Source organism: Benincasa hispida, chromosome 7 (genome assembly GCF_009727055.1).
Source record: "Benincasa hispida cultivar B227 chromosome 7, ASM972705v1, whole genome shotgun sequence".
NCBI classification, from domain to species: domain Eukaryota; kingdom Viridiplantae; phylum Streptophyta; class Magnoliopsida; order Cucurbitales; family Cucurbitaceae; genus Benincasa; species Benincasa hispida.
Window position 1 is genome coordinate 451,566 of NC_052355.1, and position 20,996 is coordinate 472,561.

General features: G+C 35.6%; 1 protein-coding gene and 1 non-coding gene across 3 annotated transcripts in view; one reads left to right on the forward strand and one right to left on the reverse strand.

The window, feature by feature from the left end:
* Positions 1-2,264, reverse strand: part of LOC120081788 (SNF1-related protein kinase catalytic subunit alpha KIN10-like) — a 96,943-nt gene extending 94,679 nt beyond the window's left edge. For both annotated transcript variants that reach the window (XM_039036950.1, XM_039036949.1), the window contains exons 1-2: positions 2,213-2,264; positions 1,826-2,029 (exon numbers count right to left, since the gene is read on the reverse strand). In XM_039036950.1, the coding sequence (XP_038892878.1) occupies positions 1,826-2,015 (190 nt within the window). In that variant the 5' untranslated portion in view covers positions 2,016-2,029; positions 2,213-2,264. The remainder of the gene's footprint in view (positions 1-1,825; positions 2,030-2,212) is intronic.
* Positions 2,265-19,192: 16,928 nt separating this feature from the next.
* On the forward strand, positions 19,193-19,296 carry LOC120082318. Its single transcript, XR_005483148.1, has one exon. It is a non-coding gene; the product is annotated as a small nucleolar RNA R71 (small nucleolar RNA).
* The last annotated feature ends 1,700 nt before the right edge of the window (positions 19,297-20,996 follow it).

Here is a 20,996-nt window from a genome sequence, read left to right on the forward strand (position 1 = left end):
AAAATAAGTATTATAATCGAAAACTATTGAGCTCGATTTCTTTTAAGTGTGTGTGGATTGTGGATAATCTCGATACTTATTCGATTCTATAACACCATTATATGAGGTTAGTCATAGGGTGTATTTCTTAAGTTCTTTTGAAATACCATAATCCTCTATTATGTTGAAACATCTTGTCGTGAGGGGGAGGTGATATTGTTGTATTGATACGATTTAGGCCACTTCGTTTGGTTTTAAGGCAATGACATTGTCCCTAATTTGTGTTGAGGCTGAAGCTGTTATCTACAAGTTTATGTTTTATACGAAGAGGTTGGGACAGGAATTCTCATGTTTTGGCCTGTCATGGCTTATCGTCTGTTTCGTGTTTATGATTTTTTTTTTTTAAATATTCTTTCTTCGTTGATTTCAAATTAAAAAAAAAAAAGAATATTCCTAATTTTCTTATCATTCTTCTTTAGATCGAAAAAAGGGTTATTCAAACTTGTCTTAAAGTTAAAAGAGCATGAATTGAATCTTGCTACATAGATACATAGGTCTAGGTTTGTATGTACCATTATTTTAAATTAGCACTTAAAAGTGATCATAATAAATATTAGTTTTTAAATATAGAAAAATAAGTCGAATTTATTTATAAATATAACAAAATTTCATTATTTTTTTATTAATGACAATGATATTTTACTATTTTTAGAAATATTTCTAACGATTTTATCATTCAAAATCAATTACCAAAATAATAATATATGAAATGTAGTATCCATACTTTTGTCTTAATTAAATATTAAGTTTTTATTAAAAATAAATTATCGTAAGAATAATATCAATGGACGTTAGAAACAAGAATATCAATTCCCAAATGAAAGAATAAAGATAAAATTAAAAATAATAATTTAATATGTAATGAGTTTTTTTTTTTTTAATTGTGATTTGACTTTCGAATATATTTTCAAAATCCTATTCTCAGTTGTATACTTATGTGGACTAATTTCAAATAAAGTTTCTAGTATGAACATCTATTTATTGACATTTTGAATAACTCATTTATACAACATTTATTTAATTCAACATTTCATTACCGGATGCATTTAGAATAAAATAAAGTATACTTCTTACGGAAGATAAATCATTTGCTTATAACCATTTTTTTATTTTTTTATTTTTTTGAAAAGTTGAATTTGATTGTAAAATGAATTTGTGACCATTAGATTTTACACTTAATCCTAAGATCAATTTATGGTCGTTAGATATTTTAATATTTCCCAATGTCAATTTCTGATCATTAGATATTTCATATTGTCAAATACGAATTTCTATATGAGTGGTGATCAAATTTATTTAGATTATAAATCGAGGGATATCCATTATTGAAAAACCATCTCAAATCAAGTCAGTAAGATGTGAGAAAAAATAGAAAGGTTTTTTTAGAGAATAATTTCTTCTTCCTCTATGAAAAAGAAAGTTTCTCACTCTTATTTTATATAGTTGCTCGTTTTTTTTTAGAGATTTTGTACATATAAAATCACTATACGATATTCTATCTTTCTCTTATCCATAATTATTCTTCTTCTTTTCAATCTAATTAAGCCACAAAATCCTTCTACAACACTACTGGACATATAAATATTTTTACTTTCTACTCAGTTTCAAAAGCCAAATCTACTAGTTAAAAACTTAAAAAGAAAAGAAAAAAGAAATCTTTAAAAACATGGTTTTTTTAAAATCGATGAAATCCATAATAGAAAAATTGAGAAGAAATATAAAAGTAAAAATCAAACCGTTACGTGGCAGACAAATGGTAAATAAATAGATAACGAAGAAGAGAAACCTTTTTGTTCGAGACCCATTTTTGCAATTTTGCGATGGTTGAGGATCTTGATGGCAACTTGATGTCCAGTTAATTTATGCCTTGCAGCCTTAACTTTTGCAGTTGAGCCAACTCCAAGAATTTTTCCAAGCTTGTAGTTTTTGAGAAAAACCTCAATGCTTTTGTCTTCATATTTACCCACCTTCTCCATTTTTCATATACCACCTTCAAATTAATTGCAAATTAGTCCCTAACTTTTCCATGAATTTTATTATGTATATACATACTTAACAGATACAAATAATTGAAGAAATTAAACATGATCAAATTTATATAATCCACGATATTAATAAATAAAAAAAGAAAAAAAAATCAATAATTGTAGAAAAATAGGAAAGAAAGTGGAACCTGTGGTACAGAGAAGAAACAGCAGATTGTTGTTTGATAGCCTGCGGATCTCTGTATTTGCTCTATGTATGTATTATTGGGGACTCTCAAGGGTAATTTGGGTAATTCATATTTGATTAAAAAAAAAGAGAGAGAAATTCTCAATGGAGGATGGAGATTTTTTTAATTTTTATTTTACTTTATTTTATTTTTTTGTCTTTTGGAATAATTTAACCTCGATGTCAAGTTTCAACCCTCTTTTTTTTATTACTTTCATTTAAAAAAAAAAGAAAATGATGTTTATTCAAAGTAATTAGTTAATCAATTGTATTTTAACCTTATTCTAATTTAATATTCTACCGAGGGATGTTTTTGTTTCTATTTTTTATTCTTTTTTATGGAACGGGTCAGATTATGACAAATGATTGACGTCATATTTGGTAATTCATTATAATTTGAAAATAGGAATTTAAAAATAAAAAACTCAATGAAAATAATAGTTTGTGTTTTCATATATGTATTTGACAACAATTTTAGAGATTGAATCTCATTTAAAGAATAGTTGAAAATGTGTTTGATATAACATATTTATAAATGGAAGATTTTCAAAAATAGAAAAATAAAGGAAACTATTTGCACAAAATAGCAAAATTTTAATCTTCTTCGACAAAAGTTGATAAAGGCTGATAGAAGTGTATAATAATATCTATTAGTAATAGAAATTGATAGGAGTCTATCACACTTTGCTATACATATAAATTAATATGAACCAATCTGATGTCTACTTTTTTGCTGTTTGATCAAGAAATTGTAAGAGCCATACATTTATATATGTAAAATTTTATGTTATTGGTATATAAAGTCGCATTTAAACGTCTGTAGGATTCATTGGTGATGGTAACTAAGCAAAGTTTTCTACTTAAGAAAAAAAAAATTGCCATTTTCAAACTTACTATAAAAATCATTATTTTTTAGACTTCCGAAGGAGAGGCTTTGTTACTGGGATAGGCATCCGAAAATTGTCCAAAATAACACTCAAATTTTGACATTACAAAAATAACATGATTTCTTAAAATCCTTTAAATGAGTTTATCTCGAACTTTCTCGGTTAAGATCATCCTCGAGATTGAATCTGAAATGTTAAGAATTCAAATGGTGCAGTCGTGTGAAAGGACAAAAATACCCTTAATCGAAAAAACTCTTCATCTAAAGAGAAAGTATGTCAGTTCCTCACTTCGTCCGAGGTCTCCCTTCACTTTGAAATTTTGTTGACATCAGAATTCGTTGACATGTCTACAACATATACATACTCAATATTAACAACCGCCTCAGATATATCCACATCCTCCCTATTTAATAACTCATCCATATCTTCTCCCAATTCTTACAAAAATACATTATCATTCAATGGTCTTAATGATCACATGTCATTCGAAACCATATTGTATTCGAAAATAAAATCAAGGTGAGATGGAAATGGGGAACATTTTGAGCCATTTGAACTGGAAATGACAGGACCGTATTTCTAGATTTATTGACTTCTACTATTGATAACTTCAACACCAAAAGAGTCATTTGAAACACATCGTCATCATTTAAGAAAAAATGAAGATTTTTTTTATTACTAATAAAAAAAAGCAGATACATTCCACCTAAATTGTACAAACACCTTATAACCAAATCAAACTCAATGGAATTTATCCCACTAATTCTATATATTTCCCGTAAAAACTCCTCATATGTTATTTCAACGTCTACGATCAAACCTAGGCCCACTACATATTCTTTCTCATTCTCCTTCCATTTGTCCCTGAAACAAAAAATATATGCTACATCCTAAACATTCATACAGATTTACAAAAAAAACTTATTAAAATCATACATAATCTCGAGGAGTGTACGTAATCTCGATGAGAAAAGTATCAATATCTCGTCCGAGAGTTCAAACCCTACTCTAAATCTCAAGTAAATATAATCAAACTTAACCAAGATTATTGAATTTCCATAAAAAAGGACCACGAAAAAAATATCTATTGGGCTTAATAACATGCGATTAACAAGCAAAATACATTTATAAAAGGCAATATCGATATATATACTTTTTTTCTTGAATTTTTTGCAAAGAGATGGATTGAAAGCTTCAAGAGTACCAAACACATGAAAAAAAATTTAAGAACCAAAACTTGTAAAGCAAGCCTAAAATTCATTTTCAGTTAATGATTTCATACACATGGAGGAATTGTTTACTTTCAAAATTCTAACTCAATCTCAGGGATGATTTTGGCCGAGAAGACCCGAGATAAACTCATTTAACGATTTTGCAGAAAATGTACTATTTTTATAATGTACAAATTTGAGCGTTTTATTTTAGACAATTTCTCGTAGACATCGTCCACGTGTCATGAAATCAACTAAATGACATCACTAACATTTTGCCTAGACTGTCGTGTCTCCAAGAGGCGACCTTGAATTTTAATAATTGTTGATTAGTGTGTGGCTGATGCTTAATTTCAGTGAAAGTATCACTGTTGTCAAGTAATATAAAACGGAATGTTCCAAGTATTAAACCGAATACAATAGTTCACAAGATTTCCTTGACGATTTAAAAGCTAATTGAGTTTAGGAAAATGATCGAGAGGTAACCAACAAAAAATGTGGATTGGAGTTGTATGAAAATAGAAAGAAAAATGAATTGATAAAGCAAACAATGAGAGGAAAGGGAATTAAAAAAACTATGTTTCAACCCTATTGAGAATGTGCCCAACTTAGGCCTAGAATCTTGCTCAATTAGGTATGAGGTACATTATGACATGTGAGTCTCTATGCGCCTGCAATGGACAACTCTTTCAAATATAATGTGGCAAATCTTATGTTTTTAGAATGTGTCCGGAGTCAACATTTAAGAGAACAATTCATCTACTTATCCAAAAGGTGGGAAGGAGCGAACTTCATCTTGTGTAGCTATGTTTTCAACTCCATAATTGGACAAATCCCCAAAATGGTACGTTTATTGAATCGATAATATAGTTCACTCTAATCCATACAAATCAAATGACTGCCCTTATAGACAGAAGTTTATAACTCACTCAAGATTGAGGTCGAGTTACTTATGGTCATCTTATGAAATGTTAATCTCTGCAGTCAATGTTGTTATAAAGAGAAATTAATCATTTTGCGGTCTGGTCTTATACAAACTCTGTATAGGATATCCCACTCACATGTCTCCACATGAACAACACTTACAATATTTGTAATATTTACGAAGTGTTGGGATTTGTATCCGAAAATATCGTAATTAATTAACTTATTAAATTAATTATTAATGATGCATAATCTATATATTAACCAGAAAAATCCAAGGTTATTACATATAGTATTGAATACTATGTACTTGACATACATGTGGACTATGTTTAATAAATAACCTAAAGGTTTATAGTGAAGGAACTCTTATCAAAGAGAACCTATAAGTGGAAGCAAGATCGTTCCAAGCCCATTATGACAGAATTACAAGCATTCACAAACATACAAAACAGTTATGCAACTTAAACACATTACAACATGCTTTCAAAAATAAATACAAAAGAAACGAGAGATATACATTTAAAGAACTCTTCTTCTATTGATCTCTCACTCCCGTGAAGAACTTGGACAGCAATCTCTCACTCTCGCCTAGATCGCCTACCCAATCGTCTAGTGGTCACGAACAAACTTCTCCATGAACAAGCAACCTCTCGAACACTACCACTCAGCAATCTTGGTATTCTCGGAGTGAGAATCCAGGAGGTGTGGGCTCTGATGGATTTGGTAGAGGATTGGAGGAAATAACGATCGAATTATATAACCAAGCAAGTGGGAGAGTATATTGTCTATCGTATAGACTTTGTATGCTTGATTATTTAGTAAAACTCAGCAGGTACACGATCGTTTAGCAAAACAGGCTTGATCATTTACATGATCGTTTAGTGAATCTCGCTTGCCACGTGATACGTCTAGTAAAATGCTTTACACGATCATTTAGAGAAAGGCGTTTGCATGATCGTTTAGACTCTTGCTTAGAAGGCTATCGTATAGTCTCTAGTTAACTAAACGATCAGTAATGCTCTTAATGAAGCGAATCTTTACAAAATGAAATTTTTTTCATTTTATCCTTCAGTAATGAAAACTGATCATAAACTCCCACTTTCACGCACGGTCAAAGGAGAAACCACCCACAATTTTCATATAATTGTTTTAATTATAAATAAATATAATAACTAACTTATCATATTATATTTATAGCCTATAGTTTTATTATCACATCATATGTAAATCATAGTCTTTTTCTCCTTTACTTGATATAAATCATATTTATATCAATATCCTCCAAATAATGTATCTCATACATCAAGTCAACTATATCACATATAATTGAACCAGTTTAATTATATCATATATAATCAAACTCCCTCTTGTCAATTTGAACACTTCAAACTAACCCACAAACAGATTCTCAACTTGAATCCATTAGGCTACCAAAGGAACCTTACGGACCTGTAGCTTGAAGCTCCAACGATACGTGAATAGCTGACTAAACTCTTTAATCATGAGATCCACCATATATTAACTGTCGAACACTACACTAAAGACCGACAACTGCACTCTTCTTACTACAGATATATTTTTGTGTCCATCAGATATAGCCAATCAATAATACAATAACCCTTCACAGATCGCTTGTAAGTACAGCTAGGTCAATTTACCGTGTTGCCCCTATAGTTACATCTAACTCCTTAAGTACCACTGATCCTTCTAATGAACTAACATCATAGTCCTACTATGAGTGGATACCTCTTGGGCCATGAAAAGATGTGTGGCGCCACATTGTTCAAGCTCTGAAATTAGCCCTTAAGGGAGCAATCCATCTATTTACCCCTGCTTCGGGGAATGAGTGAATTTCATCTTGTGTAGCTGAGTTCCTAACTCCCCAATCAGACGAATCCCTAAAGTAGTAGGTTTGAGTCGACAATCTGGCCACTCGCACCCATGCAAATCAAAGAACCGCCCTCATAGGTAGGATTTCCCAACTCACTCAGGATTAAGGTCATGTTACCTATGGTCATCCTAGTGAAATAAAAGTCTCTGTCATGAACAACGTTATATAACGAGACTAAACACTTCATGGTCTGATCGTATAAAAACTCCTTTATATATGACACCTCCACTCGCATGTCTCTACATGAATGATCAGGATCTAACCATCTGTAGCACGTCACAACACTTGTAACTATCTACAAAGCGGGTCATATCCGTAGTGTCACTAGGATAAGGTTTTCCTCCTATATCTATATACTACAGACCATTTAGGTTATCATTTAAGGCATGATCCACTTGTATGTCTCCACACACATGCTTGAGTTACAACAACAACCAGGGATCTTAGTTTATTGGTTTGTGGTAAATGCAAATAAAATATTTCATATTTCAAAGATAACGGTGAAGAAAATTTCTCATATTATTACATCACAAGCGTTTGTTCATACAAGTGTTTACAAACTACAGGACCCTACGAGAGTTTAGGACATTAACCCCAATATGGATAAGGTTGAGTGCCTTATCTCATTGACACTATGAATACAACCCACTTTGTAATAGTTACAAATAGTTTGATCCAAACTATTCATGTTGAGACATGTGAGTGGGAGTATCCTATAGAAAAAGTTTGTATAAGACCGGACCGCGAAATAAATAATCTCTCTTTATAAATCCAATAATTGATGAAATTAATATTTCAAAGGATGATCATGTGCGACTCGATCTTAATTCTGAGTGATTTATAAACTCCTGACTGTGAAGTCAGTTCTTTGATTTTCACAGGAAAGAGTGGACTAAGTTTTTGACTTAATAAGCCTACTATTTTGGAGACTTGATTAAATAGCGAGTTGTGAACATAACTTCATAAGACAAAATTCACTTCTTCCCTCATAAGGTAAGTAGATGAGTAGTTCTCTTAAGTGTTGTTTCGGGTGTTGAACAAGGGGTCCCACCCTCTCACTAGCATGAGAGGGACTTAGTTTATGGTTGGACTATAAACAAATTGTTCATTAGAGGAATCATTAGTACTTAAAGAAAAGAAGTAATTACAGGAGTAAAATGGACATTTGACCCAACTGTAATTATGAATAACTCGTGAAGGATCGACTTGCTTATACTGATTATATCCATGGATACAACATGTCCTACAGTGTATAAGAGTTCAATTATAGGTTTATAGTGATTTGCTCTTTAGTTAATGAATGAAAGTTAATTTAATTAAAGAGTTTAATTAATTAATCTAAGATCATTAGAGCTGTGACATCCAAAATTTTTAGGTAATCTAGATTTAATTATCTTGAAATATTTTGGGGGTTAATATGAATTTTAAGGTTAAATTGAATTATTGTTAAGGATAATTCAAATTTAAAATTTACTTCGATGTAGGATTTGAAATTGGAATTTAAATTTAATTTAAGAAGAGTTTGGATTTAACTCAATATTTAATTTAATTTGAGAAATTGAATTAAAATTGGGAGATTTGGAAATTGTTTATATTTGGAGAACATAATTAATTTAAATCGAGTTTTTTGGGATAATTGATTTAAATTTATTTCCCAAAAAGGTTTGGGAGTTTAATTTAAAAAAGATTTGGGATTTGGAATCAGAGAAGGAAAAGGAAAGTATTTTGGAAAGGATATTGGATTATTTGAAGGAACTCTATTTTAGAGGACCTATAAGCGGAAGTGGATCGCCCAAACTCCATTGTGAAAGAATTCATACATTTACAGTCATACTAAACAAATTATGCATTAAATCATAAATTACAACATGCTTCTTGAAATAAATACAAAGGTTAGAGAGACAATATGCTTTTGAAGAAACTTTCTTCAAGTATATCACTCGATCAATCTCGAACACAACGAGCAAGAACACAAGCTCCCTCAAACAGCAACGAGTAGAAAATCGATCGTCGAATAGATCCGGACACTACCACTAGATTACCTTAATATTCTCAGTGTGAGAATCCAGGAGTGGTGGCCTTTGACTTATTTTGGTTAGAAGGAAGGAGGAAGACGATCGAATAATGGGCAGGACTTGAAGGAACTCTAAATCTAGAGAACCAGTGAGCAAAATCAGATCTTTCCAAACTCAATTGAGAAAGAACACATAGATTTATAGTCATACAGAAACAGTTATGCATGAAGAATAAATTAGAACATGCTTCTTTATGAAATACAAGGGATCGAGTATAATAACTTTAAAGAACCCTTTCTTCTCGTATTCCCTCGATTAGTCTCCAACGCGTCCAAACAAGAACACGAACGCAACGATCAACACAATAAACAATACGAACTGGAAAAACCTCGATCACAATCGAGTTGAACTCGATCCTTAATCCTCGTTGAGTAAAACTTGATCCTCGATCAACAGCGAGTAAACAAGACACCACCACAAAGGTTACCTTGATATTCTCGGTATGAGTATCTAAGAGTTGTGGGCTCTGTATGATTTTGGATAGAGGAATGGAGGAAGTAAATGATTGAGTAGACGATCAAGTATGCGATCAAATGATCGTGTAGAAGAAGTCTATCGTATAGACTTGATACTCAAACATGTAGTAAATGAGTACTATCATATAGTAACTCGACGCTCGATCGTTTATGCTCTCTAATACTATCATTTAATAAAACCTTTTTACTCGATAGCGAATTTTTTTTTGTGAGATGATACGATGAATTGAATGATCTAATGATTTGGAAAACTATTTTCATTTTTATCTCACAGTTACCATAAAACCACTGATAACCTTCCACTCAAGTTGGTTATTGAGAAAAAGAATTATTAATTATCATATAATTAATAAATTGTAAATAAATATAATAACTAACTTATCATATTATATTTCTAACGTAAAGTTTTAATATTGCATCATATGCAACATATAAATTATCACAGTTACCATAAAACCACTGATAACCTTCCACTCAAGTTGGTTATTGAGAAAAAGAATTATTAATTATCATATAATTAATAAATTGTAAATAAATATAATAACTAACTTATCATATTATATTTCTAACGTAAAGTTTTAATATTGCATCATATGCAACATATAAACCATAGTTCTTTTTCTATTTTATGGTATTTAATATAAATCATAATATTATTTCCTCCAATTAATAATGTATCAAATACATCATATCAATTATATCACATATAATTAAATCAACTTAATTATATCATATATAATTAATTTTTCTCTTGTTAATTTGAACACTTCAAACTAACCCAAAATCTGATTCTCAACTTGAACCCATTGAGCTACCAAGGGAACCTTATGGACCTGTAGCTTGAAGCTCAAACAGTATGTGAATAACTGACTAAACTCTTTAATCACGATATTCACCATCCGTTAATTATCGGACACTCCACTAAAGACCGACAGTTGCAGTCTTCATACTATAGATATATTTATATGTCCATTGGATATAACCAATCAATAGTGCAATGACCCTTCACAAATCGCTCGTATGTACAGCTGAGCCAATTTACCATTTTGCCCTGTAGTTACATCTAACTCCTTTAGTACCACTGATTCCTCTAATGAACAATAAGTCATAGTCTCACTATGATTGAGTCCTCTCTTCCCAAGAGAGGGTGTAGCCATTATGTTCAAGATCTGGAATCAGCTCTTAAGGGAGCAATTTATCTACTTATCTCTGCTTAAGGGAAGGAGTGAATTCCGTTTTTTATAGCTGAGTTCCCAGCTCTCTGATGCGTTATTTTATGAGGTGGATTTATGGATGAAATTCAATGATGAAAATGCGTTGAGCAATCAAATTTTCTCAGCGGATTCTAAGTATAAACTCCACTGAGTTTCCTGGTAAGTCCAGGGTCGAACTTAGAGACTTGGGAAAATAGTTTGCGGTGGTAATTTTCAAGACACTTTGCGGTAACCAAATAAATCAAGTAGTTGTTTGAATTGTTATTGCGGTAATAGAAATAAACAAATGCGGCGGAGTTTCGAAAAGAGTTGATAAAACGAAAAATGCGATGAGTATGCAGCAAACGGGTTGAGAAAGGATTTGGCTAACACTTCCTAGGATGCGTTCATGCTATGCGACCATGCAACACACATATGTTCATTGCTATCATGATTCGTCCTGGGAATGTATTGTATAAAATAAATTGGAAAAATAAGTTCTAAGTATAAGTGATGCGTTTGATGCTTTGATGCGTTATGTAATTGTAATGCGTTGGTGTGTTAAAGATATGCAATAGAACGCACAACACTCCTTCTATTGACGTTCAAGTTTTCCTAAACTAGACCCAAGTATAAATCTAATTTAGGTTCCTGGTAAGTCTAGGGTCGAACTCAGGGATTCAGTTAAACAAACGCAGACCTTGCATTGTAGCTATTGTAGGGGTTTTCCTAAATATGTGAGAAAAATGTGTAATTTACACTAAAGTGTTGTGCCTGTGCAAGAAGATACAAAAGAGTTGAGTGGTGATTAAATGGATCATGCAAAAATGGATTTTAATGTAAGTGATATGCGTCGGTCTAAGATGAGTGTACACAAACCAGAATGTGATGTGGATGAGATGAGATGATTTGCTTATCTTTGTTTATGTGTTAAAATTTATTCAATACTTCTCAGTGCAAATAACATACAAAACCTATCTCTAGGATGCATGCGTCTAACACAGAATGCAATAGACACCAATAAGTCTATCTCTAGATGTACTAGGCGTTCTACTTGATGCTGACTTATCTATTCTCTCGGATAATCTAAGTTAAAGATGCATTTACCAATTGATCAAGTTGGCTTAAGCGTTGAAATGAAGTTTTGCATAAAGTATAAATGCATTCAACATAAACAAGAAATAAACAATGGTAAAATGTGATTGATCAAATATATGAATTTTATAAAGAAGAAAATTGTCTTTACAAAAGCAATATTCAATCAAATGCAATGAAAGTGATAAATGAGATGAAAGGAACTAAGTCAAGACGTAGAGTACAATCTCTTGTATCTCTTTGGCTCAATTATTTGTGTACAATCACTTGTATAGGAGTTGGACGAAGTGTCTTTCTCAAGCTTGGCTTCCTCCGCTACCTGACCAGTAGTGGTGGTGGTTCTCAACCCTTCTGATCGTCTCAGCACCATAGCACAGCTTAAACTACGACTACGCTAATTACAGAGAGTGAGAGTCTTGATAAATTTCTATGTACTGTTTAACTATCTGCGAACTCTGAAGGGACTTCATCTATTTATAGGCGTTGTTCATGTCCACTTAGTGAATGGGCAGCATTAAAGTCCATGCCCTGGTCAGCCACCTGACTCTCGGAAGATTTTCAGACGTCGTCTGCTACAGATGCCCATACTACAAGTGGTGATGTGACACAATCAGCCTGGATCAATGTATCTTCTCTGCGTTGAATTCCCTTCGACACATGGCCCATGCGTTAGAGCTTTCCCTGCGACACTTCTTGATTATGCGTTAGCTTTCTGTAAAGATCTTGTAATATAATGCGTTAGCGCCGCAGTATTTAGTAATAAAACTTCTTTTGCATGAGTTTGCTAATGTTTGAGTAATTCCATGCGTTTTTACTAAAAATGGGGAGAATTTATCATTAAAAATCTTAGTTGTTCCAACTTAAGAGCAAAAATAACTTGTATTTCTACAAGTTATCACCACCCCCAAATTTGAACAATGCTTGTCCTCCAGCATTTCAAAATAATTCTTTGTTATCTCTTTTGTCTTAAATGTGCAGAGTTCGCCTCTCATCATATTCAGTCATAAGCTTGAGATAAATGTTTGGAAAATGTAACTCAAATTGACTCTTTTGTAAAAGGATTAATGTTTAGTTTCAGATGCAGCAAGCCTTTTATCAACAACTTCTTTTGTTTCTCAAAACATTCCCGTTTTTCCTAAACCAGCAATGCGTTAGATTCTCTTTTTAAGATAAATTCCGGATAAAAAGAAAAAAAATATGAATTTTCAATTACTCATGCGTTGTTCTAGGTATCTCACTTTTCTTTTGGCTTGCCCCCAAGGGTGTCATGCGAGCATCCAACTACGGGTGAGAACCCTTCACAACTAAACTCATATATAATATTCATGCGTTTCAAGATATCATTTCTTCAGAATAGATAGAAGAGTTCTATTGGACGCGTTGGTCTAGAAGACTTAACTTCGTTTTGGCTTGCTGCCACGGGTGTCATGCGAGCATCCAACTATGGCTAAGTGCTTGTTCCAACTTCTTAACTCATGCTATTTTGAGGTTTTTCTTTTGAAGTAATGACAGAGGAGTTATGTTTAACATTTTTCTTATTTTGTTCCCTTTTCTTTATGATGTACTCGTTTGATGCGTCTTAACTCGAATTTCCTTCATCTCCAAATTTAGAGATGAGCTATACTCATCCCAAATTTAGAGATGAGCTAAATCCTCATTGCTAAAAGAGAAAAGAAATTTCAAAAAGGCTTTGAGAGTCTGAAAGGAGGTTGAGACTTAAAGCTTGCACGCGTTAGAAAGAAAACATGTAGTCTTTTTAGATAAGTTCAGGCTTTGTTGATTTTCCTAACGCCTACTCTATACTTATAGATTTCATATTGTTGATATCACTGAGGTTAAGCAAAGCACAAGACTTAGAAAATATCTAAAGAACAAAAATAAAGTATGCTAAGGTCAAACGCAAGGAACAAAATGATAGGAATTTCTCATTCATTTTCATAGATTCACATGAAACAAACAAACAAGTCAAACAAATACAAAAGAACATCAACTAAATCAAAATACAAAATAACCCAACACCCCAAAACTCTATTGTTCTGGCACATCATCCTTGCGTTCTTCTCCAGGGTCTTCATCCATAAAATGCAAGGGGTTTCTAAGATGAGCAGGCAATGGAGGCAGAGCAAGCATTCCAACCAAGACCTGGTTGATGTACTGCATTGTATAAATGAATTGGTCTTGCATCCATCTTGTTTGCTGCCATAGATAATCTCTTCGAACCTGGTTCTGTTGTTGAAGACCTTCCATGGACGCGGCAGTGGTCTGAGCTGATCACTAATAAAAGTGTTCAACACTTCTAAGTCAGCGCTGCATTGAGGTGGTATTGGTTTTTCACTTCTTCCATCTGGATCTTCAAAATTTGTTACGTTGCTCAATCCTAACCCAGTTGGTTCAAAGATTGTTGGAGGAGGCACAAAATTGGGAATTGGACTTGGTGAGGGCGAAGGAAGGGAATAAGGGATGTCTTGATCTCTGCCAGTAGGTTCTTAATGCGTTTGATCAAGACTCCCTTCTAGTGGGGCCATTGGCGAGTCATAGAGAGTAAGGTTGAGGATTGTCTGTGCTTCTTCACCCGTATGATCAAGCTCTGCTTCATAATCTTTATGTTCTGAAGCTTCATCGCTGTGTTCAACAATCTGGACGCATCTTCTTTTGAGGGCGCGCTTTGATGATCGAGGTTTGGTTACCACTTCTTTGTTAGGTAAGGCAGGTTGATGCGGCGAACCACGAAGTAAACGCCTTACTAACTTTATATTTATTAAACCATCGATCTCTTCATGATCATTCCCAGAGGGATGCCCTCGCATTCACATAGTGCACAGATCAGCCATGGGAAGTAGAGTTGCCCTCGTGGCTTAGTCTTGATGGCTTTGATCTGATCCCTTATTATTCTTCCAATGTCTAAAGGGATGCACTGCATGACGCAATAGGTAGCCAGGACGCGTTTCTTTGACAGTGTTTCATTATGCGTCGTAAGCATGATGCTTCTTTTGATCAGATAGTACCCTAGGTTTGCGTCTGGGGTTAAGTTCCTGGAAGCTAGCATCTTTGCTCCGTTTCTAGATGTTTGCCACTCGCTTCCAAGTTTGGCTACCATTCTTAACGCATCTTCCAATTGGCTTGGCGTTGGCTGCTTCAAGATGCAATTACCTTTCGCATCCGGATTACTATCGATATTGAACACTTTGTTTATCTTGTCGGCTGAGAAACAAACTAATACCCCATCAACGAAGGTTGTGTTCTTCTCCATGTCAAATTCGCTGCTATAGAACATGCAGACGAGGTTGGGCCAAATTCGTGTGTCCCCAATGCAGAACTAACACCAGCCCATTGCGTTTATTGTTTCTGATATGTATATTGGCAGTGAGGTGGCGCTCGGAAAGAATTCTTTTGAACAATATGTCACTGAATTGACGCTTTTCCTGAGGTCTTCTTAGGTAACGCGTCCAATTACCTTGCGTTTTCCTGCCTGCTTTCTTTGGCCCTTACCTGATCTCTCAATTCATTCCTCCAATTCCCTTTTGGGAGTTGTCTTCTTCTACCCTTGCTTACCGGCCTGATAGTCTTCCAAGTCCTTCTCTAGTGCGTCGTGCCTTGAGGCTAACTTCGCAATGCGCTTGCATCATTCGAGTGACCGGATGCAGATTGCTCATCTTCTTCCTCCAATATTAATTTTCTTTTCCTTGTTACTCTCGTTGATTTTAAGGGCCCTTCATTCGCATCAGGTTGGCGTGATTGAGACGCATCTGAGCCAATTCTCCTTTTTTCTTCTTCTCCATTTTCTTCTTCTAATTCTTCTTCAAGCATCATAGCATACCGCTCCGCTTCGTCCAATTCAAGTGATGCGTTAGGTGGGTCTAAATGCATCACTTACTCTTCCTCTTGGCTTTGATTAAGGCTCACCAAAATAGAACCAAAAACTTCCTGCTCGTCCAGTTGAGCCAATTCCGCCAACTCTTCACGGTTGCGCTCTGACGCAGAACTGTCAGAAAGGGGTCTAGGTAGAGTAAGTGGAGGGATACCTGATGGAGTATGAGGTGACCTAGGGGAGGATATGACTATGGGTGAATGTGGCGGTTGGCTTGACGGGTCTGATTCGACTAGATAAATGGTGGCTAAGGTCTAGATAGAAAGTGGAGGCGGTGGATGCACGGCTGGTGATGGTGCATTGTGAAGGTATGCTGGAAGTGGGTCACACGTTGCATCCACCAGGGTTAGGTTAGAAATGAATGGTGGTGGGGCAGGCTGGGTGTAAGGCTTACTGGCAGCCGTAGATGACGGACGCTGCCTCGGTTTTGTAGGGGTTTTGGCCTTTGGCTTAGGGGTAGTTTTGAGTTTTGGTTGAGAGGTCTTGGCCAGAAGGGTTGTGATGGCTTTGGTGATTTTAGAGGGGAGTTTTGTGAGTTTTGTGGAAGGTTTCGACCTAGATGGCCGTTGGGAGGTGGAGGTGGCTTCGCCGTGTGTGGGTTTGATTTGAATAGGGGGGCTTTGGAGGTTTTTCTAGGGTTCGGGGGAGGTGAAATCGAAACAGAGGATGAGGAGTAGAAACTTATTGGTGAGTCGTTCCCAAAACTCATGGTTTGGTTCTGACTGTTTGATGCGGACAACATTGTGGCCGGAGAGGAGCTTGAGCAGATCAGAGGTGAGGGAAACGGAGAGGCTAGGGTTTTCTCTTTTTTTTTTTTTGTTTTTTTTAGAGATAGCTCGAGTGAGAAATGAGGAAGAAGAAGGAAAATGAAACATTTGATCTTTTTATAGGCTGAGAGAGTTAGTGGGCTGACGTCAGGCGGTGCCTGACATCCGTAATAAATGTGAAGCTGAAGGGACGTCTTGGGTTTCTAAGCACTCGAGTGCTTTTGTATTCTCGAGACGCTTCTCTTCAACTGGGCCATGCATTAAACTTGAGTCTGATGCGTTCATTATTCCCCTCCCAATTGTACACAGCTTTAAAAAAAACAAGTGAAATTTCTAACTCAAGAAGGCAGAAACAAAGAACAATCAATCTTAAAAACATAGACAAACAAACAAACCAACAAACTCAAACGTATTGTAAAATACAGAATGCAAAAAAAAAAAAAAGAAAAACTCAAGGATAGAGGAAGCGTCTATGGAATGTATGGCAATGTGAACGCAGGGATGCTTCGACGCGGGCCTCAGATGGCTTCACATAGTATGAAAGATGACTTTTGACGTTCCAGTTCATCTTCAAAGTATGGCTTCACTCGTTGGCCATTTACCTTGAATGCGTTGGTGTCATCTTCCCGTGTTACTTCCACTGCTCCATATGGAAAGACTGTTTTAATGATGAAGGGTCCTAACCACTTGGATTTTAACTTCCCTGAAAAAAAGAAGGCATATTTTAGGTGACTAGGTAACGGTTTCGACTCGAGTTCTGATGTTTCCTCAAGCGATGGACACGTTGGTTTTGTCTGCCGCTCACTCAGACTTGGTGGCTCTGGTTCTTTCAGGTTCTTCTCCAATGCAAGGACCTCGCATACATGGGTCTCTTCTTCAGGCAATTCTAAACTGTTCAGCTGACAATCTTCACTATCTGGGAACTTTAATGCGTTTAGCACATTAAACTTCACCTCTTTATTATCTACGTGCATAGTTAATTCTCCTTTATACACGTCGATTAAAACTTTCCCAGTAGCTAAAAAAGGGCATCCAAGGATAATTGGTACCTCCCTATCTGCTTCATAGTCCAAGATAATAAAGCCTGTTGGGAATATGAAGTTGTCAACCTTTACCAGAATGTCTTCAATCTTTCCTTCAGGGTACTTAATCGTTCTGTCAGCAAGCTGAAGAGTAACAGAAGTGGGTTATGCTTCGCCAATTCCCAATTTCTTAAAGATTGAGAGTGGCATGAGATTAATGCTAGCTCCCAAATCGCACAACGCACGACCCACATCCAATCCATCTATCGAGCAAGGAACTGTGAAGCTCTCAGGGTCCTTCTGTTTCTTGGGTAGACTATTGCTTACTAATGCATTGCACTCCTGGGTTAGCGCGATTACTTCCATCTCGCTGACTCTTTTTGTCTTTGTCAAAATGTCCTTAAAAAATTTGTCATATTTTGGTATCTACTCCAGGGCTTCTACAAGTGGAATGTTGATATGCAACTACCTTAGGAGCTCAAGAAAGCGCTTGAATTTTTGTTCATCATTCTTCTTCGTCAGACGCCTAGGGAATGGTGCATTCAGCGGCACCGCAGGTTTTCCCGCGTTAGACATACTGGTTTCTGAATGGCTTGTAGTCTCAGGCGTTCTTTCTTCTTGTTCCATTGAATGTGTGATGCATTCTTTTGAAGGACTGTTGTTTCTTGGATTCATTCTTCTTTCTTCAAGAGCTTTTCCACTTCGCAACGTCACCGCATGACATTGCTCCTTTCCATTATTGTTCCCAGGTGTTTCAGTGTTGCTAGGTAGAACTCTAGGTTGCATGTTCTTCAACTCGCTCACTATCTGCCCTACCTGTATTTCCAGGTTTCTGATAGACGACGCCTGGCTTTTCAGCAACGCGTCATTCTGGGCTATGTACTCCTTTAATAGGCTCTCAAGCGGAGATCCTGAGCTCGACGCCTATCCTTCTCTATTAAAGGGATGTTGGTGATGCTAATATATTTGTTGAAATGCAGGTGGCGGTCCATTCCTTTGCTATTTGTTTGCCCCTGGGTGGTGCTCCTAATGATTTCCTCCTGTCCAAGAAAAATTTGGATGGTTCCTCCATACATGATTATATGTATTGGAAAATGGGTTGTTTTTAATGAAACATACTAACTGAGGATTTTGTGGGCAATCCGCATAGAAGTGAGGATCTTTCTACAGCCCACAAAGCTAACCATGGGTTGCCCGAATGCTCCTACCTAACTCACCTTCTCCTGATTTGATGCGTTTCCTAGCGTTATGTTCTGCAAAAGGTTGGTCATCGTAGCCACTTGTGCAGAAAGTGTGGCTATTACGTTGGAATCGATAGAATTAACATTCTGAGATCTCTTCTTCCTATCAGCTCTTCCATCATACGTATCGTCCACCCATTCCATATTGTGCTTAACAATGAGATCTAAAATCTTCTTAGCTTCAGAGTAATATTTATCCATAATTCCACCAGCCACTGCTGCGTCTGCTGCCATCTGCGATGCTCTATTCAATCCACCATAAAAAGTCTTCATTTGGATAGTTAGTGGTAGTCCATGGTTCGGGCAATTTTTGACCAGTCCCTTAAAACGCTCCCATGCGGCGCTTAAGGTCTCGGCTTCTTTTTGTTCAAAGTTCATAATCTCTCGATGCCTCCTCGCGTTGGTGGTAGGTGGGAAGTATTTTTATGTAAATTTATCCACCAACTTCTCCCAGGTGGTGATTTCATCAGGCTCCAGTGAGCTTACCCATTGTTTTACGTCATCACGTAAAAAATAGGAGAACAAAGACAACCTGATCGCCATTAGGGTGATTCCAGGTATCATAAATGAGATACACGTTTCCAGGAAACGCTTCATGTGGGCGTGAGGATCTTCACCACGACCACCCTCAAATTGTACAACAGTTTGGAGCATTACAGATTTCATCTCGAACCTCGTCCCGTCTGACATTAGGTATATGATTCCTGGAGAGAAATCATATAGAACAGGGGATGCGTACTCCCTCATGAGACCCGTGCTGCTGTTCGCCATTAGGATCGAATTTTGTGCAGCATGAGCTAGTTGCTGATCTAAGTTCTAATTTGCCTGATTGTCTACCATTGCTTATTGCCTGTTTTATTGTCTGAGAAATTGCTGCTCAACCTTCGACGACGATTATATCGATTTCTACGTCGGAAGGTCCTTTCAATCTCGGGGTCGTATATGAGTTCAGGAGTGCTCTCCCTGCTAAAAAACATTCATAAGCTTAGGCTTAACTTGTAATACTCCCTCGACTGAAGTGTTCCTACAAAAGATACAAACAAAATTTCTAGTTAGTCCTGTTTCTAAATCCCCGGCAATGGCGCCAAAAACTTGTTCGTTGCTATTGTGATTCGAGCTGGGAGTGTATTGTATAAAATAAATTGGAAAAATAAGTTCTAAGTATAAGTGATGCGTTTGATGCTTTGATGCGTTATGTAATTGTAATGCGTTGGTGTGTTAAAGATATGCAATAGAACGCACAACACTCCTTCTATTGACGTTCAAGTTTTCCTAAACTAGACCCAAGTATAAATCTAATTTAGGTTCCTGGTAAGTCTAGGGTCGAACTCAGGGATTCAGTTAAACAAACGCAGACCTTGCATTGTAGCTATTGTAGGGGTTTTCCTAAATATGTGAGAAAAATGTGTAATTTACACTAAAGTGTTGTGCCTGTGCAAGAAGATACAAAAGAGTTGAGTAGTGATTAAATGGATCATGCAAAAATGAATTTTAATGTAAGTGATATGCGTCGGTCTAAGATGAGTGTACACAAACCAGAATGTGATGTGGATGAGATGAGATGATTTGCTTATCTTTGTTTATGTGTTAAAATTTATTCAATACTTCTCAGTGCAAATAACATACAAAACCTATCTCTAGGATGCATGCGTCTAAAACAGAATGCAATAGACACCAATAAGTCTATCTCTAGATGTACTAGGCGTTCTACTTGATGCTGACTTATCTATTCTCTCGGATAATCTAAGTTAAAGATGCATTTACCAATTGATCAAGTTGGCTTAAGCGTTGAAATGAAGTTTTGCATAAAGTATAAATGCATTCAACATAAACAAGAAATAAACAATGGCAAAATGTGATGGATCAAATATATGAATTTTATAAAGAAGAAAATTGTCTTTACAAAAGAAATATTCAATCAAATGCAATGAAAGTGATAAATGAGATTAAAGGATATTAGTCAAGCCGCAGAGTACAATCTCTTGTATCTCTTTGGCTCAATTCTACTGTGTACAATCACTTGTATAGAAGTTGGACGAAGTGTCTTTCTCAAGCTTGGCTTCTTCCGCTCCTTGACCGATGGTGGTGGTGAT